Source organism: Nomascus leucogenys, chromosome 4 (assembly GCF_006542625.1).
Source record: "Nomascus leucogenys isolate Asia chromosome 4, Asia_NLE_v1, whole genome shotgun sequence".
Lineage (NCBI taxonomy): Eukaryota > Metazoa > Chordata > Mammalia > Primates > Hylobatidae > Nomascus > Nomascus leucogenys.
This window is the reverse complement of record NC_044384.1, coordinates 84,596,631-84,622,877: the sequence shown is the minus strand read 5'-3', so window position 1 is coordinate 84,622,877 and position 26,247 is coordinate 84,596,631. Positions and strand designations below refer to the sequence as shown.

General features: G+C 51.0%; 1 protein-coding gene across 2 annotated transcripts; it reads left to right on the top strand.

The window, feature by feature from the left end:
• The first annotated feature begins 16,685 nt into the window (after window positions 1–16,685).
• BATF2 (basic leucine zipper ATF-like transcription factor 2) lies at window positions 16,686–25,875 on the top strand. Of its 2 annotated transcripts, XM_003274174.4 has the most exons (3): window positions 16,686–16,857; window positions 19,258–19,359; window positions 24,007–25,875. In XM_003274174.4, the coding sequence occupies exons 1-3, from the start codon at window positions 16,819–16,821 to the stop codon at window positions 24,688–24,690; spliced, it is 825 nt and encodes a 274-aa protein (XP_003274222.1). In that variant the 5' UTR covers window positions 16,686–16,818; the 3' UTR covers window positions 24,691–25,875. The 2 variants fall into 2 exon arrangements, with proteins under 2 accessions (XP_003274222.1, XP_012366993.1); XM_012511539.2 differs by lacking the exons at window positions 16,686–16,857; window positions 19,258–19,359 and adding an exon at window positions 23,543–23,746.
• Window positions 25,876–26,247: the final 372 nt, after the last annotated feature.

The window sequence follows — 26,247 nt, the reverse complement described above, 5'->3', positions numbered from 1 at the left end:
GAAATTGCCCATATTTGACAGTTTTGACTACACAGATGTATTTCAAATGGTTCAGCCTAGTAGCATTAACAAAAATGAAATAGAATGAACAGAACTGAAAACATTACTACCTTTACCCATGTAGTAAAGGTAAGTAGTGTTTGGTGAAACATTTATTTTAGATATTTATACAGATATGTGTACTTCTTACTGTGAATCACAGTCACAAAAGTTTGAAAATCAGTGCAATGCAGCTGTTAACTGAGGAGTAAGTTTGGGAGAACATAAAATTATTGCCTTGGGCGTTTCTATATTTTCTTTTTTTCTTTGAGACAGAGTCTGGCTCTGTCACCCAGGCTGGAGTGCAGTGGCACAATCCCGGCTCACTGCAACCTCTGCCTCCCGGGTTCAAGCGATTCTCCTGCCTCAGCCTCCTGAGTAGCTGGGATTACAGGCATGAGCCACCATGCCCAGCTAATTTTTATATTTTCAGTAAAGACAGGGTTTCCCCATGTTGGCCAGGCTGGTCACGAACTCCTAGCCTCAAGATACTTGCCTTCCTCAGCCTCCCAAAGGGCTGGGATTACAGGTGTGAGCCACCGCACCCAGCCTTGGATTGTTTTATTTCCTACCAGTAGCATTGAAAGAACTTGTTCAAATGTCTGGCTTAAAGTCTTGCCTGTCCATGCTGTTGTTCCCAGGGGCCACATAGTAGAATTTCAGTGAATAGAAATTAAAAAAAAAAAAAAATCCAAGCTCTGTGAAAAAGGGGGAGTTCAGGAAGTAAACTATGTTTAATTTTTTTTTGAGACAGAGTCTCGCTCTGTTGCCCAGGCTGGAGTGCAGTGGTGCGATCTCGGCTCACTGCAATCTCCGCCTCCTGGGTTTACACCATTCTCCTGCCTCAGCCTCCCAAGTAGCTGGGACTAAAGGCGCCTGCCACTACGCCTGGCTAATTTTTTGTATTTTTAGTAGAGACGGGATTTCACCGTGTTAGCCAGGATGGTCTCGATCTCCTGACTTCGTGATCCGCCCGCCTCGGCCTCCCAAAGTGCTGGGGTTACAGGCGTGAGCCACCGTGCCCGGCCAACTATGTTTAACTTTTTAAACATATTTTAGAGACAGGATCTCACTCCGTCACCCAGGCTGGAGTGCAGTGGCACAATCATGACTCACTGCAGCCTCAAGGAGTCCTCCCATGTCAGTCTCCTGAGTAGCTGGGACTACAGGTGCATGCCATCAAGCCTGGCTAATTTTTTAAATTTTTTTGTAGAGACGAGGGTCTCGCTGTTTTACCCGGGCTGGTCTTGAACTCCTGTGCTTAGGTGATCCTCTCACCTCAGCCTTCCAAAGTGCTGGGATTACAAGCATGAGCCACCCCACTTGGCCTGTGTTTAACTTTTGAAGAACTGACTAGCTAGAAATTGGGTGGAGAGGCGTTTAAAGACAAGTAAGGGGCCTCATTACAAGCTGTGTTTTCATTTGCCTCATGGAAAGGAGGAAGAGAGCTCTTTTTTTTTTTTTTCTTTTTCTTTGAGACGAAGTTTTGCTCTTGTTGCCCAGGTTGGAGTGCAATGGCGAAATCTCAGCTCACTGCAACCTCCATCTCCCAGGTTCAAGCGATTCTCCTGCCTCAGCCTCCCAAGTAACTGGGATTACAGGCATGCACCATCACACCTGGCTAATTGTGTATTTTTAGTAGAGACGGGGTTTCACCATGTTGGTCAGGCTGGTCTCAAACTCCTGACCTCAAGTCACCCACCTCAGCCTCCCAAAGTGCTGGGATTACAGGCATGAGCCAATGCACCTGGCTTTTTTTCTTTCTTTTTTTTTTTTATTAATTTTTTTTGCACACGAAACAATAAACATTTTCTAAAAATACATACAAACAAAAAGATGCGTATCAAACATATTAGGAAGGTTGCACATGGGAAGACCGGGAATAGAAATGGGGGGTAGGAATTAAAGAAAATAAATGAGAGAGGGACTTTGTATGGATCAATGATAATAACTCAATCCTCTATTTGACAAAGAAGAGGGAGAAGGAAGAGGAAGAAAAAGAAAGTGGGATAAAGGATCAGAAAGGGAGGAAAATAGAAAAAATTAGAGTATGACTCCAGAGTAGACCTGTTTTTTTGTTGCTGGGTTGGTTGGTTGGTTTGTCTGTTATATTTTTCATATGTTTCGCCATGTTGGTCAGGCTGGTCTCGAACTCCTAGCCTCAAGTGATCAACCCTCCTCGACCTCCTAGAGTGCCGGGACTACAGGCGTGAGCCACCACATCCAGCCCCCACATTGCGTCTGGCCTCCGTGGTAGACCTCCCAGACGGGGTGGCTGGGCAGAGGTGCTCCCCACTTCCCAGACAGGGTGGCGGGGCAGAGGCGATCCTCACTTCCCAGACGGGGCAGCCGGGCAGAGGTGCTCCTCACTTCCCAGACTGGGCGGCGGGGCAGAGGCGCTCCCCACGTCCCAGACGGGGCGGCCGGGCAGAGGCGCTCCTCACATCCCAGACGATGGGTGGCCGGGCAGAGGTGCTCCTCATTTCCCAGATGGGGCGGCTGGGCAGAGACGCTCCTCACTTCTTCCCAGACGGGACGGCCGGGCAGAGGCGCTCCTCACTTCTTCCCAGATGGAGCGGCCGGGCAGAGGCGCTCCTCACCTCCCAGACGGGGCGGCCGGGCAGAGGCTGCAATCCCAGCACCCTGGGAGGCCAAGGCAGGCGGCTGGGAGGCGGAGGCTGCAGCGAGCCAAGACCGCGCCACCGCACTCCAGCCCGGGGAACACGGAGCACCGAGTGAGCGAGACTCCGTCTGCAGTCCCAGCACCTCGGGAGGCTGAGGCGGGCAGACCACTCGAGGTCAGGAGCTGGAGAGCAGCGTGGCCAACATGGCGAAACCGCGCCTCCAGCCCTTTTTTTTTCTTTCAAGCAGAGGAACAGAAGAGAGCTCTTAAATAAAATCTTTGGGAAATACCTTTGGAAGAAAACTAGGAAAGAAGATGTATAGAGCTGTAGTTATATATAACTGTGAATATGAATATATATATATATATATTTTTTTTCCACAGGAAAGAATCGTGAAATTAAAATACCCAAATCGTGACATCTGTGAAACCTGCTTTTGAAGGGGAAACTTCTTAGGGCTAAGTGGCTTGTAACTTGAGGATAGAGATCTAGAGCCTTTTAACAAGGCATGTTTACCCAACGTCTAGAAAGAAAAATTTGGCATTATTATTATTATTTTTAAGACAAGGTCTCACATTATTATTATTATTATTTTTTTTTTTTTTTTTTCCGAGACGGAGTCTCGCTCTGTTGCCCAGGCTGGAGTGCAGTGGCGCAATCTCGGCTCACTGCAAGCTCCGCCTCCCGGGTTCACGCCATTCTCCTGCCTCAGCCTCTCCGAGTAGCTGGGACTACAGGCGCCCGCCACCACGCCCGGCTAATTTTTTGTATTTTTAGTAGAGACAGGGTTTCACCGTGGTCTCGATCTCCTGACCTCGTGATCCGCCCGCCTCGGCCTCCCAAAGTGCTGGGATTACAAGCGTGAGCCACCGCGCCCGGCTATTATTATTATTATTGAGACAGGGTCTCACTCTGTCATCCAGGCTGAAGTGCAGTGGCACAATCATGGCTCACTGCAACCTTGATTTCCCTGGACTCAGGTGATCCTCCCATCTCAGCCACCTGAGTAGCTGGGACTAAAGTTCTGTGCCACCACATGCAGCTAATTTTTGTATTTTTTGTAGAGAATGAGTTTTGCCATGTTGCCCAGACTGATCTCGAACTCTGGGCCCCAAGCGATCCTCTCATCATGACCTCCCAAAGTGCTGGGATTACAGGCGTGACCCGCTGTGCCGGGCCTGAAAATTTGGCATTGTAGTTTTAATTTTAAAAAGTAAATAATTTTAATCAGCCATTATATTTCATGTATTACCTTTATAATAATAAGAAAAGTAACAAAACTCTATATTCTGGAACTAGAAGAAAAAAAGGCTGGGGGAGAAGACTCTGCTTAAATTAGAATTGCTGACCATTAAGCATTAGCAAGGAGTATACCCAAGTATTTTATTTATTTATTTATTTATTTGTTTATATATCTAAATATTTAAGTTTGCTCTAGACACACAGTTTCTGTTTCTTTTTTCTTTCTTTTTTTTTTTTTTTTTGAGACAGGGTCTCGTTCTGTCATCCAGGCTGAAGTGCAGTAGCATGATCACAGCTCACTGCAGCCTTGTCCTCCCAGGCTCACATGATCCTCCCACTTCAGCATCCCAAGTAGCTGGGATCACAGGCACATGCCACCATGCCCAGCTATTTTTTTTATTTTTAAATTTTTTTTCTTAAATAATGATGAGGCTGGGCACGGTGGCTCACGCCTGTAATCCCAGTACTTTGGGAGGCCGAGCTGGGTGGATCACTTGAGGCCAAGAGTTTGAGACCAGCCTGGCCAACATGGCAAAACCTCATCTCTACTAAAAATACAAAAAATTGGCCAGGTGTGGTCACGCGCACTTGTGGTCCCAGCTACTTGGGAGGCTGAGGCACGAGAATCACTTGAACCCTGGGGGTGGTGGGCGGCAGCGGAGGTTGCAGTGAGCCAAGATTGCACCACTGCACTCCAGCCTGTATGAGACAGAATGAGACTGTCTCAAAAGAAAATTAAAAAAAAAAAAAAAAAAGAAGGAGCAAGTTATGATTGTGTTCATGTGTGAGAAGCAGCACTTATGTCTGGTGTAAATTGCTCCAGATTTCTTATGCTTATAAAGGAGTCTGACGAAGAGGTGGGAAATTGGGTTCTCTGGATTCTTAGTTTTCCCTGTTTAACCCTTCACTGTCATTTGTTGCCCTCTGTGGACTTGCCTTATTTTTCTGCAGTGTTGCAGCAAGTGAAGTATTCTCCATGCAGCTGCTCATGAAACTTTCACCGGGAGGCGGCAGATATCTGTGTTAGAGGAGTCTCTTTCCCTTATAGATGATCTAAATTAAATTACTACCAAGTCTAGAGTGCACGAGCTTCAGACATGAGGCCCAAACGATGTCACTGGGAGTCAGACTCTTACTCTATCTGCTGTCCTCCGGGCTGGCTACATTCTCAGGCAGAACCTGCTCATGGGAGTAGGACGGCCACCAGAAACACCAGCTTAGTATCACCCCAGGGGGGCACATCCCCAGCCCCTGCCACTTTCCCTGTAACTCCAACAAAACTCCCAGGCCTGTCCTTCCTTGGTCTGGCTTGGGTCATGTGCCTATTCCTGACATCAACCACTGTGAACAGGTGAGATTGGCAAGGCCAGGGCCCCAGGCCCATGCTGGAGCACACGGTTGGGGTCACCTTGTTGCCCAGGCTAACCTCAAAATCCTAGGCTCAAGTGATCTCCCCACCTTGGCCTCCCAAAGCGTTGGGATTACAGGTGTGAGCCACCATGTCCAGCCTATTTAATTCTTTTAAACTACATTGTTTATATTAGATTGTTTATAATAAAGTCACAGTTTTAATGAGAAGACAGAAAACCTGTTTTCCCTCTCTGATAAGACAATCTAGGATGCCAGTCTTATTTTTTGGACCACATGCCTGTGACAGAGGCACCAATCAGCACGTGCTGGCAGCTTACCCAAGTGTAGGTTTTGTCCTACTAATTAATAAGCAAAGAACTAGAAGCACAGAGATGGCAACTGCATACAGACCACAGTTCTGCCTTCCCACTGCTAATCTTCCTGTAGATTTTGTTTTGTTTTGTTTTGTTTTGTTTTAGACAGTCTCGCTCTGTCACCCAGGCTGGAGTGCAGTGGTGCAATCTTGGCTCACTGCAACCTCGGCTCACTGCAACCTCCACCTACCGGGTTCAAGTGATTCTTCTGCCTCAGCCTCCCGAGTAGCTGGGATTACAGGCATGCACCACCACCCCTGGCTAATTTTTGTATTTTTAGAAGAGATAGGGTTTCACCATGTTGGCCAGGCTGGTCTTGAACTCCTGGGTTCAAGTGATCCACCCACCTCGGTCTCCCAAAGTGCTAGGATTACAGGCGTAAGCTGCTGTGCTCAGCCTCTGTAGGTTTTACATATCCAAAGGCAGCAAGGTCCCCAGTGCTGGTCAATGATGATTCGGTGGGTGTGTACATCCTGCATGCCACTGCTGCATGCCTCATAAGACAAGTCAGAGTGTTCAAGCATCTGCATTACAGGTCTTAGCCCAGCTGCCTGTGTGGGAGGCAGCAGAGGCATCCTCTCCAACTTCCAGATGACAAAAGGAGGTGTTACTCACCACGCAAAGGCACATGACATCTGCAAGCTTTTCCGGAACCTTAGGAGGTAGAAAGGACTTGAAAATCTGAGATCTTCCAACAGCCACGTGCTCATATACCTCACCTGTTGCCTGTGGCCCCTCGGGAGCAAAGCAGCGCTAGATGCTTCTTGCCTCCATGGGGCCAGGCCTGGTGAATGAACGCAGGAGCAGCTGCTGCCCCTGGTTGCCTGTGTCCTGCTGTGCCCTCACTCCGGAACATAAGAGGCAGGTACCACTCTTCTCTCCACATGACAGACCCCCCCCACTCACCTGGATCACTGCAGCAGCCTCCTGACGGGCTTCCCTGCTCCCCTGCTCCAAGGCACAGGGACCCTTTTTAATTAATTAATTAATTTATTTATGTATTTATTGAGACAGAGTCTCACTCTGTCGCCCAGGCTGGAGTGCAGGGGCATGATCTTGGCTTACTGCAACCTCCGCCTCCCGGGTTCAAATGATTCTTGTGCCGCGGCTTCCAGAGTAGCTGGGACTACAGGCATGAGCCACCACGTCTGGCTAATTTTTGTATTCTTAGTAGAGATGGGGTTTCATCATGTTGGCCAGGCTGGTCTCGAACTCCTGACCTCAAGTGATCCTCCTGCCTCGGCCTCCCAAAGTGCTGGGATTACAGGTGTGAGCCACCATGCCCGACCAGGGACCCTTTTAACCTATGCGTCAGATCACATTCTCCTCTGCTCAGAGCTCTCTGGTGCTCTCTGTATCTTTCAGAGTAAAAGCCCAAGGTTCTCACTGGCCTATGAGCCCCTGCGTGAATGGCCCATGGCCTCCACCCCAATCTCTTGCTCCCCGGACCCTGCCAGTCCCAGGAGTCCACTACACCACTCTGCCCCCGACCCCAGCCAGTACCTCACTGTCACGGTTCTCTCCTCTTCAATTCTTTGCTCAAATGTCCAATATCAAAAACAATTTTTTTTTTGTTCAAATGTCTCAACGAGGCTCAGTCTGACCCCACTATTTACATGAGAAATCCCCCACCCCACACTCCCCACGGCCCTTACCTAGCTCTCTTTTCCCCGTGGTACCTGTGGACTGCCACCAGACTAGATAATTCACTTAATGTAATTATCGTCTCCCTGCTCCTCCCTAGGATGGAAATTTCACAAGGGCAGGATTCGGATCTTTTTTTAAAAAACGGATGTCTCCCAGCACCTAGAGCAGGGCCTGCCACATAGGAGATGCTCAGGAAATAGTTGCTGCGTGACAGAAATAGGGATAGAGGTTTGTGAATTGCTTTCTAGCTGCTCACACAGACAGGAAGCAGCAGGGCTTCACCAGCCTTGTTCTCACATCAGGTTTCTCAGCCCCCAAACCAAGGCAGACCCGGCTCCCACTCTCTGAGATCCCCACAGATTCCAACTCCCACACCAGGCCCAAATCAAAAAGGGCGTCTTGGCTGGGCACGGTGGCTCATGCCTGTAATCCCAGCACTTTCGGAAGCTGAGGTGGCTGGATTACCTGAGGTCAGGAGTTCGAGACCACCCTGGCCAACATGGTGAAACCCTATCTCTACTAAAAATACAAAAACTAGCTGGGTGTGGTGCTGGGCATGGTGCTAGGCACCTGTAATCCCAGCTACTTGGGAGGCTGAGGCAGAAGAATTGCTTGAACTCAGGAGACAGAGGTTACAGTGCGCTGAGATCATGCCACTGCACTCCAGCCTGGGCGACAGAGCGAGACTCCGTCTCAAAAAAAAAAAGGGCATCTCATAGGTACCCCCTCCCGACAGGTGCCGGGAAGGGAAGACTGAGCCCCGTAGTGGAAGGCAGATGGCAGGGCTGGGGGAGGCACCCAGGTCTCTGTCTGCAGCACCAGCCTCAGTTCATTGCTAGTCCCTTGTTTAGAAAAAGGCCTCCCAAGAGGCACAGGCAGGCCCCGGCCTCCAGCACAGCAAGAAGGACCCTGAGAAGTCATTGTCAAGTTCCTTCATTTTATTTTATTTATTTTGAGACAGGGTCTCGCTCTGTCGCCCAGGCTGGAGTGCAGTGATGTGATCTCAGTTCACTGCAACCTCTGCCTCCCAGGCTCAAGTGATCCTCCCACCTCAGCCTCCTGAGTAGCTGGTACTACAGGCTCATGCCACCATGCCCAGCTAATTTTTGTTTTTGTTTTTGGGTTTTTTGTTTGTTTGTTTGTTTGGTAGAGATGGGGTCTTGCCGTGTTGCCCAGGTTGGTCTCGAACTCCTGGGCTCAAGTAATCCTCCTGCCTTGGCTTCCCAAAGTACTGGGATTATAGGTGTGAGCCATGGCGCCTGGTTAAGTTCCTTCATTTTTTTTTTGTTTTTTTTTTTTGTTTTTTTTGAGACGGAGTCTCGCTTTTTCACCCAGGTTGGAGTGCAGTGGCTCAGTCTCGGCTCACTGCAAGCTCCGCCTCCCAGGTTCACGCCATTCTCCTGCCTCAGCCTCTCCGAGTAGCTGGGACTACAGGCGCCCGCCACCACTCCCGGCTAATTTTTTGTATTTTTAGTAGAGACGGGGTTTCACCGTGGTCTCGATCTCCTGACCTCGTGATCCGCCCGCCTCAGCCTCCCAAAGTGCTGGGATTACAAGCGTGAGCCACCGGGCCCAGCAAGTTCCTTCATTTTACACATGAGGAAACAGGTCCAAAGAGGGCACAAGGCTGTCTGAGACCTCGAAACTTGGTGAACGTGAGCTGCAGGTGAACTCAGTTCTCCAGGGCACCCCATCCCCAGACTTTCTTCTGGATGGGGCCCCCTTTCCAGCTCCTGGGACCCTGGTCTGGGGTGTCTGGGAATCAGTCCTGCTCCTGCAGACCAACAACAGGTACAAATGCTCCCTGCCCTCTAAGGGTGTCCTGTGCCCCTGTTATTTCCACTCCAGGCCCCGAGATGTTTGCTGGATCAGCGAGGAATAAGATGAGAAGAGCACACGGAGGCTGCAGCAGAACCTGGATCTGCCTCTTTCTGCCACCTCCTTGTACTTGACCAGTTCCCCTCTTCTTGCCAGGCCTCAGTTTCCCCAGTTGCAAAACAAAGAAACTGGAGAATCTCTGGAGTCCTCTGGCCATGACTGACTGCTGACCTGCATGGCCAAAGCTCTCCTGCACCCTTGGTGCCATCCTTGGTGCTGGTTCTGCCAAGGGCAGCACTGTCTTGTCTGTTGCATTTCGAGTCGCTAGCTAGTCTGGGTTGGGTTTCATTTCCCACCCCACTGCACCCCAGCCAGCCCTCCAGTGCCTTGCTCCATTAGCTTGGCTGGCCACTCCCCGGCACCAGCCTCCACATGAGGCCCTCCCGTCTTTAGGGGTAACTAGGACAAGAGCGAGGGACTTATCCTTTCTGAGGTCACTGGTGACCACTTTCCATACTTTGTTTCAGTCATCATGGCAGCCCTGGCAAAGTGAGGGAATTATCACCATTTTACAGACAAGGACAATGAGAGCCCAGAGAAACCAAGGGCCTTGTCCAAGCTCACACAGTAGCAGGACAGAGCGAGGATTTGAATCCTGGTCTTTCCGGGGCTTGAACCGCCTGGAAAAATCCAGGAGCTATGGTCGCAACTGCCATTTGCAAACAAACAAAGCCCTGGGATGCTCTCAGACTCTTCAGAGCTCAGCTGTTTATAATTTATACTGCCTGCCCGTTTCCAGAAGTTCCAGACTGCTTCCCAGAAAGATGTCTGAGTACATTAAAGGAATGGCAGAGACTCAGAAGCACAAGGCATTGGAGGTTGCAAAGGGCCAGCAGGACTGGGGGTTGGAGAGGGGAGTGAGCGTGGGAAGGTGCACTGAGGACTGGGCAGTGAAGAGCCCCACAGAGCCCAGGGAAGTCACTTAGTTCCTGGGAGGCCCAGCTGTTTGCAGACTCCATCTTTTTTTATTTTTATTTTTTGACACAGAGTCTCTCTCTGTTGTCCAGGCTGGAGTGCAAAATGGCGCAGTCTCGGCTCACTGCAACTTCTGCCTCCCGGGTTCCAGCGACTCTCCTGCCTCAACCTCCCGAGTAGCTGGGAATACAGGCACGTGCCACCATGCCTGGCTAATTTTTGTATTTTTAGTAGAGACAGGGTTTCACCAGGTAGGCCAGGCTGGTCTTGAACTCTTAATTTGGCAACCTCAGCCTCCCGAAGTCCTGGGATTACAGGTGTGAGCCACCGTGCCCCGCCCAGACTCCATCTTAAATGATCACTGAAATGTGCTATGCACAATGTGCTGAAAGCAAAAGTCTGTTCTTCTCTCCCCACGCCCTGGGGAGTCTCCTGGCTTCCCCTGTCCCTGCCCAGCATTCAGTACGTCTGGAATCATCCTTTGGCAAGCCCTTGCTTTCCTGTCCACGGGTCCTGGACTGCTGGGGCCTTCCTCTGCATCTTGGGCAGTGTGAAATAATGGACAGGAAGAGTGCCGGGCTTGGTATCAGAGACACGGGGGGATTGGAGTCCATCTACCTGGGAGGTGACCAGAGCCCAGGACGTGCTGCTGAGTAGCAGCTTCCTCATGTCGGAAGCTGAGCTGAGGTTGTGGGATCAGCTGGCATCTACTCACCCTTCTTTTGCCAACAGTACCCCAATGCCCTGGGGAACTGCCCCTTCTTCACCCCTAGTCCTTATGGTTTAGATGGGACTAACCCCAACCCTGGGCTCCAGGATGGGCTTGAGGCCCTGGCCTTGCCAATCTCACCTGGTCACAGTGATTGATGTCAGGAATAGGCACATGACCCAAGCCAGACCAAGGAAGGACAGGCCTGGGACTTCTGTTGGAGCTATTGGGAAAGTGGCAGGGGCTGGGGATGTGCCTGCCCTGGGTTGCTGTGAAGCTGGTGTTTCTGGTGGCCATCCTACTCCCATGAGCAGGCTCTGCCTGAGAATGTAGCCAGCCCGGAGGACAGCAAATAGAATAAGAGTCTGACTCCCGATGACATCGTTTGGGCCTCGTGTCTGAAGCTGGTGCACTCTAGACTTGGTAGTAACTTAACTGAGATCATCTAATAAGGGAGAGAGACTCCTCTAACACAGATATCGGCTGCCTCCCGGTGAAGGTTTCATGAGCAGCTGCATGGAGAATACTTCACTTACGGCTGGGTGCAGTGGCTGATGCATGTAATCCCAGCATTTTGGGAGGCTGAGGCGGGAGGATCACGAGGTCAGGAGTTCAAGACCAGCCTGGCCAACATGGTGAAACCCCGTCTCTACTAAAAATACAAAAATTAGCCAGGCATGGTGTTGCACATCTGTAATCCCAGCTACTCAGGAGGCTGAGGCAGGATAATTGCTTGAACCCAGGAGGCGGAGTTTGCAGTGAGGCAAGATCGTGCCACTGTACTCCAGTCTGGGTGACAAGAGCAAAATCCTGTCTCAAAAAAAAAAAAAAAAGGCTAGGTGCAGTGGCTTATGCCTGTAATCCCAGCACTTTGGGAGGCTGAGGCAGGTGGATCACTTGAGGCCAGGAGTTTGAGACTAGCCTGGCCAACATGGTGAAACGCCATCTCTACTAAAAATACAAAAATTTTGCTGGGCATGGTGGTGCGTGCCTGTAGTCCCAGCTACTTAGGAGGCTGAGCCAGGAGAATCGCTTGAACCCAGGAGGCAGAGGTTGCAGTGAGCTGAGATCCCACCACTGCACTTTAGCCTGGGGACAGAGCAAGACTCCATCAAAAGAAAGAAAGAAAGAGAGAGAGAGAGAGAGAGAGAGAGAGAAAGAAAGGAGGGAGGGAGGGAAATACAAGCCTGTTGTTACATGAATAAAAATTAATCAGATATGTATTGAGTGCCTTTGTTAAGTTTAACAGATGTTTATGTGACTTAACTGTGAGCTGTGCACTGTTCTAAGCCCTTTACATAAATTACTTAAATCCTTCTATTATTGTCCCCATTGGCCAGGCGCGGTGGCTCATGCCTATAATCCCAGCACTTTGGGAGGCCAAGGCTGGCAGATCACCTAAGGTCAGGAGTTCGAGACCAGCCAGGTCAACATGGTAAAACCCTGTCTGTACTAAAAATATAAAAATTAGCTGGGCATGGTGGCTCGCACCTGTAATCCCAGCTACTTGGGAGGCTGAGGCAGGAGAATCGCTTGAACCTGGGAGGCGGAGGTTGCAGTGAGCCGAGATTGTGCCACTGCACTCCAGCCTGGGAGACAGAGCAAGACTCCGTCTCAAAAAAAAAAACAAAAAACAAAAAACAGGCCAGGTGTGGTGGCTGATGCCTGTAATCCCAGCACTTTGGGAGGTCGAGGCGGGCAGATCACGAGGTCAAGAGATCGAGACCATCCTGGCTAACATGGTGAAACCCCGTCTCTACTAAAAATACAAAAAATTAGCTGGGCATGGTGGCGGGCGCCTGTAGTCCCATCTACTCGGGAGGCTGAGGCAGGAGAATGGCGTGAACCCGGGAGGCAGAGCTTGCGCTGAACTGATATCGTGCCACTGCACTCCAGCCTGGGCAACAGAGCAAGATTATGTCTCAGAAAAAAAAAGTATGTTTCTCTTTGCCATAAAGACAACCACCATAACATATTATCCCCATTTTACAGATGAGGCATAAAGAGGTTAGTTAAGTAACTTGTGCAAGAACAAGTTCCAGGTCTTAGGATAGAGCCTGCCCATCCTTCAATGTCCCTTCAAAAGAGCTCCTGCTCTAGAAATCCTTCCCTGACCTCCCCAGCAGAAAGTGATCTCCCCAATGGGAAGTTCTACGGCAGGAAGTGCCTTCCCCAACAGGCGTGTCCCACACACCCTTGGGTTGTAAGCTCCTCCCAGCTGAGGCTTGGCTCCCACTCAGGTGTGGATGGGAAGTCAGTAGCCAAGTCAGCCCTGTCAGCAATTTACTGGCTTCTTTTTCTGCTTTCATCTGTAGCTCCCTGGAGGTGCCCTGAGGAGGCTATGCCTAATATGCCCTAATCCCTAATATGAGGGATGCATGTGGTGGAAGGACCTAGACCGAAGGGTCCTCATCCTTCAGCAGCTGGAGATCTGAGTGTCTGTCCAACTCCAGGAAGTGTGGGAAAGAATTGGGACAGGGTAGGGGCTGGACACAGTGGCTCACTCATGCCTGTAATCCCAGCACTTTGGGAGGCCGAGGTGGGCAGATCACTTGAGGTCAGGAGTTCGAGATCAGCCTGGCCAACCTGATGAAACCCTATCTCTACTAAAAATACAAAAAATTAGCTGGGTGTGGTGGCGCATACCTGTAATTCCAGCTACTTGGGAGGCTGAGGCGGGTGAATCACTGGAACCCTGGAGACAGAGGTTGCAGTGAGCCAAGATTGTGCCACTGTACTCTAGCCTGGGTGACAGAGTGGGACTCCGTCTCAAAAAAAAAAAAAAAAAAAAGGGACAGGGCTTCAGGGCATTCTGGCTTCTTCCAAAACAGTGGTGTGACTTCCTCTTCCCTATAATTCAGTTTCTTCGTTGGTAAAATGATGAAGTTGATTGGGGAGAGCCCACCAGGAACCCAGGGCAGGTCCTATGGGAATGAGTGAAAAGTTTCTTTCCTCAGGAAAGTTTTGGGGTTCCTGGGTGGCAAGCTGCCTGCTGGACTTTAATTCATTAATTCATTAACTGAGCATCTATTATGTGAAGGCAGTGTTTGAAGCACGGGGGATCCTTCAAAGAACCAGTCCTGCCATGTAGGAGCTCATTGATAGCTGTGGTATTTGAGAGGCCTCCAACCCTCCACCCACTGGGGCTGCTGGCTCTGGACTAATGGACCAGGCCTTTCCAAGCAGGGTGTGAAGCAGGACTGAGGCCTAGAAGAGAGAGGTTGTGTTGTCCCTGCAGCTCTGCCCCTCCTGTGGGGTGACCTTGCCCCTCTGGGCATTAGTTTCCTCACCCTCTTTTATGAACTGAAAGTTTGTGTCCCCTCCAAACTCACACACTGAAGTGCCAACCCTTGGTAAGGTGGTATTTGGAGGTGGGGCCTTCAGGAGGTAATCAGGCTTAGATAAGGTCGTGAGGGTGGCACCCTACAATGGGACAAGTGTCTTTATAAGAAGGCAGAGAGACAATGTGAGAACATGGCAAGAGTGCCACCATCTTCCAGCCAGGAAGAGGCCTTGCCAGGAGCCAAACCTACCAGCACCTTGCTGTTGGATTTCTCAGCCCTCAGAGCTGCGAGAAATAAAAGGCTGTCATTAAGCCACCCAGTTTCTGGTATTGCATTATAGCAGCCTGAGCTGACTGAGACACCATCTAGGGCGGGGTCAGATTGGATGGTCCCACCGGCCTGGGAGAAGTCTCCCACAGCCATTCCTAGTTAAACATTACCCACCCTACCTCCCTCCCTGCCACTCCCTCTCCCAGCCACCTCCTCAGGGAGCCATAAACGCTGCCTTCTTTGGTCTTCTCCCAGGGCTGTGGTGTTCTGGGAAGAGCTATACCTGCTGTCTCACCTCTGCCAGAAGCCAGGGTCTGGAGAAGAAAGACCGGGGGTCTGGGGCGGGGCCTGGGATCTGGAGTGGGACACTCAGGCCCTAGCCCCTCCACACACACACACACACATACACACAAGCACACAAGCACACACAGGTGTTTCTTCGTAGTCGCATCATGCACAAGGTGCCTGCAGATCCTCCCAGGGGAGCTCATGGGCTGGCTTAATGAGCCCTTCAGGTGCCTGCCTCAGGCAAGACGCCGCAGCCTTCCTGGTGTCCAGGAAACAATAATTCAGAGAAACAGGGATGGCCTCACTGCGTGGGGCATCCCACTTCCGCCTCTGCTCCCAGGCCCCTCAGAAGCTAGGAGGGCAAGGCCCAGCTGTTATGCCCAATCCCACCCACCCAGGCATTTTAAATTAGGAGTCTGCATTAATAATCTTAGAATCCAGAATATGACACCACAAATCTCAGGAGGGGGAATCCTTGCCACATAGTACTGTACAATATCCCAAGAGCTTTCTTCTCATCTCATTCTTTCCCATCTTCAAAACAACTGTCAAATGGGTATCGTTTCTTTGTGATCACCAGCATATATTTGAAGACACTGAGGCTCCAGGTGATAAACTGGGTGAGTGGAGTGCCAGGACTGAGAGTCAAGTCATTTGTCTCTGAAACCCAGACTTGTTTTATACCTGGTTCTAGGGACAGCAGGGGACTGCACTCTCCACACCTCTGCCCATGACAGACATCATTAATCGATGGTGTGGCAGACATTGCTAATCAACTGCAGTACTCTTTTTTACTAAGTTCAGAGGTGTCCATGAACTCTTTAAAACAACATTCCAGCCACCATCACCTATCAGAAGATCATATCTGTATTTGCCATTCTTGTGATACCACATCATCAGCCATGAGTCCTCAGGTCTCAGGTACAACCCCAAGATGCTCTAGTCCCCAGACCATAGGACTCTACATACTGCATGCATGCTGTTCTTGGACAGGAATTACTGGCCCCTGTGGCCCCCAAACAGATGCACCATCCAAGTGTGGTCCCTCTTAGAGATACAATAACCATGCAGATATGCCCAGGGCTTCAGGGTTTGCTAGGTCTTTTTAAATTTTTAATTAATTAATTTTTTTGAAACAAGGTCTTGCTCTATTGCCCAGGCTGGAGTGCAGTGGCAAGATTATAGCTCACTACAGCCTTGAACTCCTGGGCTCAAGTGATCCTCTCATTTCAGCCTCCTGAGTAACTGGGAATACAGGTGTGTGCCACCATACTCAGTTAATTTTTTTTATTTTTAGTAGAGACAAGGTCTTGCTATGTTGCCCAGGCTGGTCTCAAACTCCTGAGCTCAAGTGATCCTCCTGCCTAGGCCTCCCAGAATATTTGGATTACAGGCATGAATCACTGCATCTGGCCTAACAAAATTGTTTTTATCCCCACTTTACAGATTTGGAAACAGAAACACAGATGAAATTACGAACCCAAGTCACATAGCTTGGAAGCTGGGCCCCTAACCACTGGACATCAATCTTTCCACTGCTACGTGGTCTGTTGTATGAAAACAGTAATGTATCCATCTGTTCCATCCAACAGCCATTGCTTATTTTTGCAGACATGCTTCCATAGTGGTCTCAGAAGGTTTGGGGGTGGTTGTATTATCTGGCTTAGTTCCTGCAATGGAGTGGGTAGTTGTACCATCCTCCAGCCCATACCCTTACAGATGAGAAAACTAGGGCTCAGAGAAGGCGAGTCACTTTCTGAAAGCTGGACAGCTCCAACGTGTGCTGTGATCCAGAGTTCCCCCAATTCCAGAGCTCAAGGGCTCTCTCTACCCCACATGAGCATCAGTCCCCACTGGCTTCTCCTCTCATCTCAGTCCCTGGCCACCTGTCCTCCCTCCCCCGGAACACCCTCCTCATACCTGGCCTTTGGTCTTCCCTCCTCTCCACCCTCCACCATCCTCTTTCCAGAGAAGGGGCCCAACAGGAAGGCCAGTTCATGTTAGGAAATTCTAGCCACGTGAGCAAGCCTGAGCCAGGGATTCTGAGCAGTTGGTGGCTTTAGGAGAAACTGAAACTTGGCTCTCTGGGGGCGGAGTGGCCACTGGGGATTTAAAGAGCTGCCACTTCCTTAGGCCTCCAGAGGGCACTGGGAAGTCACAGCTGCTGAGGGACGACTCTGCTCTCCCCCGCCTAAGCCATGCACCTCTGTGGGGGCAATGGGCTGCTGACCGGTACAGTGAGTACAGGGGACTGGGGATCGGGGATGAGAAGGGGAGCTGGGATCCCAAGGGTCCTCAGTGCCCAGGCAGTGAGGGCTGCAGTTGGGAGCTCCTGGTCCCAGCTCTATACTCTCAGTAGTGTGACAGAGGGCTCTGCATGCCCCTCTCTGGGTCTCACTTTCCTCCCCTGAAGTCGGGATTGGAATGAGTTGTTTCCAGCTCTCACGTTGCAGATCCAGCCTTCGGTTTAGAACTTGGCCTCTGTGTACTTGCTCTCTCCTAACGTACCTGGTCCTCCCTCACTACGCTCATAGCAGCCTTTCCTTCCTTCTCCAAATAACCCAGACCGGCTGGGCGCCGTGGCTCACGCCTGTAGTCCCAGCCCCTTGGGAGGCCGAGGCTGACAGCTAACATGAGGTCAGGAGTTCAAGATCAGCCCGGCCAACATGGCAAAACCCTGTCTCTACTAAAAATACAAAAATTAGCCAGGTGTGGCAGGGCACGTCTGTAGTCTCAGCTACTCGAGAGGCTGAGGCAGGAGAGTTGCTTGAACCCGGGAGATGAAGGTTGCAGTAAGCTGAGATCGTGCCACTGCACTCCAGCCTGGGCGACAGAGAGAGACTCTGTCTCAATAAAATAAAATAGGCCAGGCTTGGTGGCTCACACCTGTAATCCCAGCACTTTAGGAGGCTGAGGCGGGCAGATCACCTGAGGTCAGGAGATCGAGACCAGCCTGGCCAACGTGGTGAAACCCCCGCTTCTACTAAAAATACAAAAATTAGCCGGGCATGATGGCAGGTACCTGTGATCCCAGCTACTCGGAAGGCTTAAGGGGGAGAATCGCTTGAACCTGGGAGGCGGTGGCTGCAGTGAGCTGAGATCACACCACTGCACTCCAGCCTGGGCGAAAGAGAGAGACTCTGTCTCAATAAAATAAAATAAAGTAAAATAAAATAAAATAAAATAAAATAAAATAAAATAAAATAAAAAATAAAATAAAATAAAAATTCCCTGGGCCATGGTTTCCCTTGGAGGCTCTGCTCATCTCACAGGAGCCCCCTTCACTCACTGTGGGTCCTGTCTCAGCCTTTAGTCTCTTGGTGCCCCAGTGTCTACAGTGAGCCTGCTGTGGACATGGCCCCAGGGAGCATATGGCCAGGGTGGAGCTGTGGCAGGAGCCTAGGAGCATTCAGAATCTGCAGCCAGGGTGGCCAGGGCCTTTCCTGAGGTCCTTACCCTCAAAACACATACCCCAAAGAGACTTGGGGGAGGGGGCTGGGCTGTGAGCTCTCCAACAGTCCCTCTTGCTCTGACTTTGCAGAGCTCTGGACATTTGCGTAAAATATTTTATCTAAGTTTCATTGATCCCAGGGTACAAGGTGGTCACAACTGTCAACCTTTGAGTCCACTCTTCCACCGGAATAAACCCTTCATTCATTCATCCTTTGCTACCACCCCACTACAATATGAGCAATTTGAGGGCAGGGATTTGTGTGTATTTTGTTTGCTATCATGTGCCCCTAGCTTACTCCCTGGAACATAGCAGGTGCTTATACATGTTTGTTGAGTAAGTGAATATCTGCTTTGGGCTTGAGCTGGGCATGAGCACAGAGAACCACATCTGCCCTCATGGAGCTCACAATTAGGAAAGTTCACACCTGGTGTGGAAATCATGGCAATGAGAAGAATGGAAGCTGAGCTTTATGCCACGCCGGCTCTGGGCTGCCTGCCGCATGGGCTTTAACCCTCTGCTGTGGCTTCCATTGCAGGGATGGGGCGATTGGGTTCAAGAATGTGGGGCTTGGCTGGGCGCGGTGGCTCACACCTGTAATCCCAGCACTTTGGGAGGCCAAGGCTGGTGAATCACCTGAGGTCAGGAGTTCGAGACCAGTTTGAGATGAGCCTGGCCAACATGATGAAACACCATCTCTACTAAAAATACAAAAATTAGCAGGAGTGGTGGCAGGTGCCTGTAGTCCCAGCTACTTCAGAGGCTGAGGCAGGAGAATTGCTTGAACCCGGGAGTCAGAGTTTGCAGTGAGCCAAGATAGTGCCGCTGCACTACTCCAGCCTGGGCAACAGAGTGAGACTCTGTCTCAAAAAAAAGCATAAAAGAATGTGGGGTTTGAAGTCAGCTCTGTCTGAGTTTGAATCTCAGGCTTCCCATCTTCCCTGCTTGCCCTCCCGCCCTCCACATGAGCGGTGAGCAGGACCAGGACACAGGGGTGAGGCTGACATTCCAACAAGGTGTGTAGCGCCTGCTATAGGGGGTGTGGGTGCCAAGGGAGCTTCTGGGAGAACAAAGACCCCTGGGAACTTGACTCAAGGGGAAAGACTTGGCTTTACAAATGGCGGGCCAGGATGGAGGGCACAAGACCTGGCTGGGCCCCCTGAGTCCTCTGCCTCGTGCCCCATAGGACCCCAAGGAGCAACAAAGGCAGCTGAAGAAGCAGAAGAACCGGGCAGCCGCGCAGCGAAGCCGGCAGAAGCACACAGACAAGGCAGATGCCCTGCACCAGGTGCGGACAACCTCTTTTCTTGTCTCTGACTCCACTTACTGGCCCAGCCACCTCTTCTCCATCCCACCTATGAGCAGACCTCCCCCAAACTCCTGTATTTTTCTAGGTCACCTGAGTTTGGGATGAGGAAAGCGTCCTGTGGCTGAGATTTGGAAAGTTCTGGGTGTTGAGTACAAACCATGTGCCAGGTACACACACCAGGCTCCAGGGACACACAGGGTTATCCTCAGCCCAGCCGTGTCCTAAGGTATCCGCAGTCTAGGGGAAGGAAGACAGGAAGTGGAGGCAAACAGGGAGACCCCAACACAATGGCCAGCTGAGACACTGGTTAAAATGCAGATTCCAGGCTGGGCACAGTGGCTCACACCTGTAATCCTAGCACTTTGGGAGGCTGAGGCTGGAGGATTGTTTGAGCCCAGGAGTTCAAGACCAGTCTGGGCAATATAGCGAGACTCTGTCTCTACAAAAATTAAAAAATAGTTAGCCGGGCATGATGGTGCACACCTGTAGTCCCAGCTACTCAGGAAACTGAGGCAGGAGGATCGCTTGAGCCCAGAAGTTCAAGGCTGCAGTGAGCCATGATTGCACCACTGCACCCAACCTGGGCAACAGATTGAGACCCTGTCTATAGAAAAAAAAAAGTGGATTATTCTTCCTCTGCCAGGTCCCACCTCAAAAAGTGGATTATTCTTCCTCTGCCAGGTCCCACCTCATGAGGCCAGGTGAGCCCAGGGACCTGCATGGTGATCTGTGATTAATCGCCGGGGGGTCAGATTTCAGGAGGTGGCCAAGACCATACTGTGAGAACTCTGGTTCAGGGTTAAAATGGGCAGGGTTTCCAGTCCCAGTTGCAAGTTGCTTCCTTTACTGAGCTTCATGCTCATCTGAAAATACCATAGACAGTGGCTTCAACAACAGACATTTATTTCTCACAGTTTTGGAGGCTGGGAAGCCCAAGATCAAGGTGCCAGCCAATTCAGTTCCAGATGAGGGTGCTCTTCCTGACTCGTAAGTGGCTGCCTTCTCGTTGTGTGCTCAGTGCATGTGAGAGGACAGAGTGATCTCTTTCCCTTCCTCTCCTTTTTGAGATTTTTGTTGTTGTTGTTGTCATTTTTGAGACAGAGTCTCACTCTGTTGCCCAGACTGGAGTGCAGTGGCGCCACTTGGCTCACTACAACCTCTGCCTCCTGGGTTCAAGTGATTCTCCTGCCTCAGCCTCCTGAGTAGCTAGGATTACAGGCATGCGCCACTATGCCCACCTAATTTTTGTATTTTTAGCAGAGACGGGGTTTCACCATGTTGGCCAGGCTGGTCTCAAACTCCTGGCTTTAAGTGATCTGCCCGCTTCGGCCTCCTAAAGTGCGGGATTACAGGCGTGAACCACCGCACCTGGCTGCCTCCTTTTTGTTTTAATTTTTTATTCACTTATTATTTATTTATTCTTTCTTTTTTATTTCTTCATAGTTTTTATTTTTTAATAGAGATGGGGGTCTTGCTATGTTGCCCAGGCTGGTCTTCAACTCCTGGGCTCAAGCAATCCTCCCACCTCCACGTCCCAAAGTGCTGGGATTACAGGCATGAGCCACCATGCCTGGCCCCTTCCTCTTTTTTCTTTTTTTTTTTTGAGAGGGTCTTGCTCTGTTGTCCAGGCTAGAGGGCAGTCCACGATCTTGGCTCAATGCAACCTCAGCTTCCCAGGCTCAAGTGATCCTCCCCACCTTAGTCTCCCAAGTAGCTGGGACTACAGGCATGCACCATCACACTTGGCTAACTTTTGTATTTTTTGTAGAGACAGTTTCTCCACGGAGCCCAGGCTGGTCTTGAACTCCCGGACTCAATTGATCCACCTACCTCGGCTTCCCAAAGTGCTGGGATTACAGGCTTGAGCCACCGCTCCCAGCCTCCCTCCCTCTTCTTATAAGGCCACCAGTCTTATCAGATTACAACCCTATCCTCTATCCTAGGACCTCATTTAATCTAAATTACCTTCTAAGAGCCTTATCTCTAAATGCAATCACATTGGGGGTTATGGCTTCAACATATAAATTTTGGAGGGAACACAATAGAGTCCATAGCACATAGGTAGTGGCATTGAGTGGTCTAAAGAGGAGATGAGCCAGGCGCGGTGGCTCACGCCTGTAATCCCAGCACTTTGGGAGGCTGAGATGGGTGGATTACTTGAGGCCAGGAGTTCGAGACCAGCCTGGCCAACATGGTAAAACCCCATCTCTACTAAAAATACAAAAATTAGCAAAGCATCATAGCTAATTAGGCAGCCCCAGTAGCTGGGATTAAAGGGACATGGTAGCTAATTAGCCAATCCCAGTAGCTGAGGCAGGAGAATTGCTTGAACCTGGGAGGCAGAGGTTGCAGTGAGCTGAGGTCGTGCCACTGCACTTCAGCCTGGCAGACAGAGAGAGATTCTGTCTCAAAAACAACAACAACAACAACAACAAAAAGCGATGAAGCCTGAGCTTAAGCACAAATGGGCGTTTTCCCAGAGGATGAAGGTAAGAAAACGCATTGGGGACAAATGACACAGTGCTGGCACAGGCGTGGGGAGCAGCACCCTGTAGACCAGGTGAGAGTGAGGACTGGTGCTCAGACCCACGCATCCGTTTATTCCTTCCTTCTGGAAATGCCTACTGAGCGTCTCCCGTGTGCCAGGCACATTTCTAAGCACTGGATATAGAGGTGTAGACACAGTAGACAAACGCCCACCCCAGCCCCACCCACAGGGCTCATATTCTCCTGGGGAAGCCAGACCCACAAACAAAAAGTCCCTAGAGTGGTCAGGATGTCAGATGGTGTTAAATCCTGTCGGGAAAACTAACGCAGGGAAGAGGGAAGGGACGAAATTGAAATTGTTACTCCTTGAGCCTCCTGAAGGTGGCAAACGAATGAATAAATGAATGAGTGAGTGACTCAGTTCCTGGAGGTGAGTTGAAGCCTTTGGAGAATTTAGGTGAAGGGTGACCTAATCATACATTTTAGAAATGTCCACCATTCCAGCCAGGCACGTTGGCTCACGCCTGCAATATCAGCACTTTGGGAGGCCAAGGCTGGCAGATCACCAGGTCAGGAGTTCGAGACCAGCCTGACCAACATGGTGAAACCCCATCTCTGGTAAAAATACAAAAATTAGCTGGGTATGGTTGTGCGCACCTGTAGTCCCAGCTACTCGGGAGGCTGAGGCAGGAGAATCGTTTGAAGCTGGGAGGTGGAGGTTGCAGTGAGCTGAGATTACGCCACTGCACTCCAGCCTGGGCGACAGAGCAAAACTCCATCTCAAAAAAAAAAAAAAAATTCATCATTCCACGTGCAGAAACCAGTGTGGGAATGGGGCTGGTGGCTTTCAGGTTGAGTCCAGGGCCAGGCGTGGTAGCTCACGCCTGTAATCCCAGAACTTTGGGAGGCCGAGGCAGGCGGATCACAAGGTCAGGAAATCAAGACCATCCTGGCTAACATGGTGAAACCCCGTCTCTACTAAAAATACAAAAAATTTAGCCAGGCGTGGTGGCGGGTGCCTGTGATCCCAGCTACTCAGGAGGTTGAGGCAGGAGAATGGTGTGAACCTGGGAGGTTGAGCTTGCAGTGAGCCGAGATCGAGCCACTGCATTCCAGGCTGGGTGACAGAGCCAGACTCCGTCTCAAAAAAAAGAACTTTGAGTCCAGGGCCAAAACCACACTTTTATGCAGAACACCTTTGCAACTTCTTCTTGTTATCCAGAAAAGGGGGTGGGGGGACTGAAGGAAGTCGTTCAATTTATTCAGCCCTGTGAGATGTGGATATAAAATTCTTTCTGCATTTTTACCATTATTGTCATCATAAATGGTTATTTAGAACTGCACATTGATTGTGTCTCAGGGGTTCTCAGAACTGGCGTTCAGCAGAATAGAACTTAATAAATGCTGATTCAGGGATGCAGAATTGAACACACTCATGCTGTCAACCTGTAAAACAATCCCCTGAATCCTCCCACAGTGCTCGCAGGGGCGAGTTCTGGGCCCTCAAAAGGTCTGGCAGTGGCAATAAGCAATCTAGGACAGAATGACATCAAAGTTGCCACAGGAAGGCCCTGTTGGGATTTGCGCAGGGAAGGGCGGCGGAAGGGTGCCAGGCAGAGGAAACAGGAAATGTGGCCGGGAAGCAGAGTTCATGTGAGGGTCAGGAAGGGAGGGGAGCAAGAAAGAAGGCGGGAGAGAGGAGACCAGAGGTCTGAGCTGCGGCCACCACACAGGCCTGGAATTCTACCACAGGGACTTTGGTGGGCGCCTCTAAAGGGCTTTAACCTGCAATTAATGACGTGGTTGCCGAATGGCTCCTGTGGGCAAGAGAATAGGTGGTTTGGGGGGCACACGGGTTGGAGGCCTGTGGAAATCCCAGGTGAGAAATGGCACCGGCTGAGGGCACTAGCGGTGGGATGAGAGCAGGTGGATCTGAGCCCCCTCAGGGGGTGGGACAGAGGAGACTTGGTAGGTGGCTATGAAGGGCTGGCCAGAGAGTGGCCAAGAGACCTAACTTGGCTCTTCCAATGGTGGTGGCACCTTTCTCCTGAAGTTGAGGACCCTGGAAGGGGCTAAGGCTCATGCGGGGCCCCTGACACTGGCTGAGGGTCCCCTCCCCGCCCATCTGCTTCTCCGCAGCAGCACGAGTCTCTGGAGAAAGACAACCTCGCCCTGCGGAAGGAGATCCAGGCCCTGCAGGCCGAGCTGGCGTGGTGGAGCCGGACCCTGCATGTGCATGAGCGCCTGTGCCCCACGGATTGTGCCTCCTGCTCAGCTCCAGGGCTCCTGGGCTGCTGGGACCAGGCTGAGGGGCTCCTGGGCCCCGGCCCACAGGGACAACATGGCTGCCGGGAGCAGCTGGAGCTGTTCCAGACCCCGGGTTCCTGTTCCCCAGCTCAGCCGCTCTCTCCAGGTCCACAGCCTCATGATTCCCCCAGCCTCCTCCAGTCCCCTCTGCCCTCACTGTCCCTTGGCCCCGCTGTGGTTGCTGAACCTCCTGTCCAACTGTCCCCCAGCCCTCTCCTGTTTCCCTTACACACTGGTTCCAGCCTGCCGGGGTCTTCCTCTAAGCTCAGTGCCCTCCAGCCCAGGCTCACGGCCCAAACTGCCCCTCCACAGCCCCTCGAGCTGGAGCATCCCACCAGAGGGAAGCTGGGGTCCTCTCCCGACAACCCTTCCTCTGCCCTGGGGCTTGCATGTCTGCAGAGCAGGGAGCACAAACCTGCTCTCTCAGCAGCCGCTTGGCAAGGGCTGGGGGTGGATCCCAGCCCTCACACTCTCCTGGCCTTTCCTCTGCTCTCCTCTGCTCAAGTCCACTTCTAACTTGGTCTCTGGAGCTGGGCTGGCCCATTCTTTGGGCTCAGGAAGCAGCCTTAGCACACGGGCCTCTCCTCCCTCGCTACTGGGTGCTGCCCTGCGTGGCTGACCAGCTGGCCCAGTATTTCACAGTGGAAAAGGAAGCCACCACTGATGCCTCGCACTGTGACAGGCCCTGTCACCACCAATATCATATTTCAACCTCACAGTTGACCTGAGAAATCGAGATTATCACTCCACTTTTTTAGACAAGGAAACTGAGGCTCAGGGAAGTCAAGTGACAAGTCTAAGGTCACGAAGCCTTTCTTGGAGCCCGAAACACCACCCTCTGCTCCTCCTTCTCCTGTCCTGGCCCAGGCATCCTAGGAGCTGAAATCCTGGAAACCGTGGGCTGGTGTGAGAAGGTTCATGCTCAGAGCAGAGAAGGGCTCTCCCTGCTGCTTCGTGATTCCAGGGCCAGAGCCCTGCAGTCCCAGAAACCCCGACCTAGCTGGGGCAGGTCCAGAGTCCAAGCCCTGGTGGGTAGAGGACAAGCAGAAGCCCTGAAGTGGACTCTTGCTTCCCGTAGTAGTGTTTTCAGTGCCAAGAAGCTGAACCTGTGGGCTGGAGTTGGGGAGAGGCCTGGAAGAGGACCATCTGGGATTTCTACAGCCTGGGTACCCATAGTCACACCAAGGCTTCTGGGAGATTCTGCAGAGTCAGCTTTCCAAGCTGTTCCCAAATAGCTCCCTGCCTCCCCACTGCCCCTAAAGCCACAGCAGAAGAGCCATTCATCTCATAAACAAAAAGCAAGAGGAAAGAATGAGGAAGGACCCTGTGCAAGGTTATTTTCAGGCAGGGATGGGCTTGTATCTGACAGCACCCACCCCTGTGTGGACCCCAGGCCCCTATCACCCTCAGACCCCTCCTAAGCAGTTCCCTCATTGCTGTTTGGCCTGGGCTGACAGCAAGAAGAGCAGGGCCCAGGACCCGGTGGGAGTTCAGTGATGGTGTCTGCTTTAAGAGGGGGTTTTACACTCTGATTCCAGGACAAGCACTCTAAGGCAAATTGGGGAGAGAAACCCTGGCTCTTCACCCAGGTTTCACACACATGTAAATGAAACACTGTTAGTATCTAACACACTCCTGGATACAGAACACATGTCTTGTCACATATGTGATGGAAATAAATTAAAGTGTTTTGCAATCTTTTCTGCTTTGCCTAGTTGCTTAAACCTCTGGTTGTAACCTATAGAATCTTGGAAAGAAGAGAGAATAATAGAGATGGGCAACCCCTCATGAACTGGCTAATTAATCTCCCTCCAATACTACAGATGAGGAAACTGAGGCTCAGAGATGAGATGGACTTGCCCACGTGTATTAGTCAGTGTTCTCTAGAGAAATAGAACCAATAGAGTTTGTGTGTGTGTGTGTGTGTGTGTGTGTGTGTGTGTGTGTGTGAGAAGAGAGACAGAGAGATTTTTTTTTATGTTGTTTTGTTTTTTTTTGAGATGGAGTTTCACTCTTGTCACCCAGGCTGGAGTGCAAGGGTGCAGATTCGGCTCACTACAACCTCTGCCTCCT

Coding starts and splice junctions, on each gene's coding strand:
- BATF2 (XM_003274174.4), top strand. CDS start 16,819: ATGCACCTCTGTGGGGGCAATGGGCTGCTGACCGGTACA. Junction 16,858..19,257: donor ATGGGCTGCTGACCGGTACA/GTGAGTACAGGG, acceptor CGTGCCCCATAG/GACCCCAAGGAGCAACAAAG. Junction 19,360..24,006: donor AGGCAGATGCCCTGCACCAG/GTGCGGACAACC, acceptor GCTTCTCCGCAG/CAGCACGAGTCTCTGGAGAA.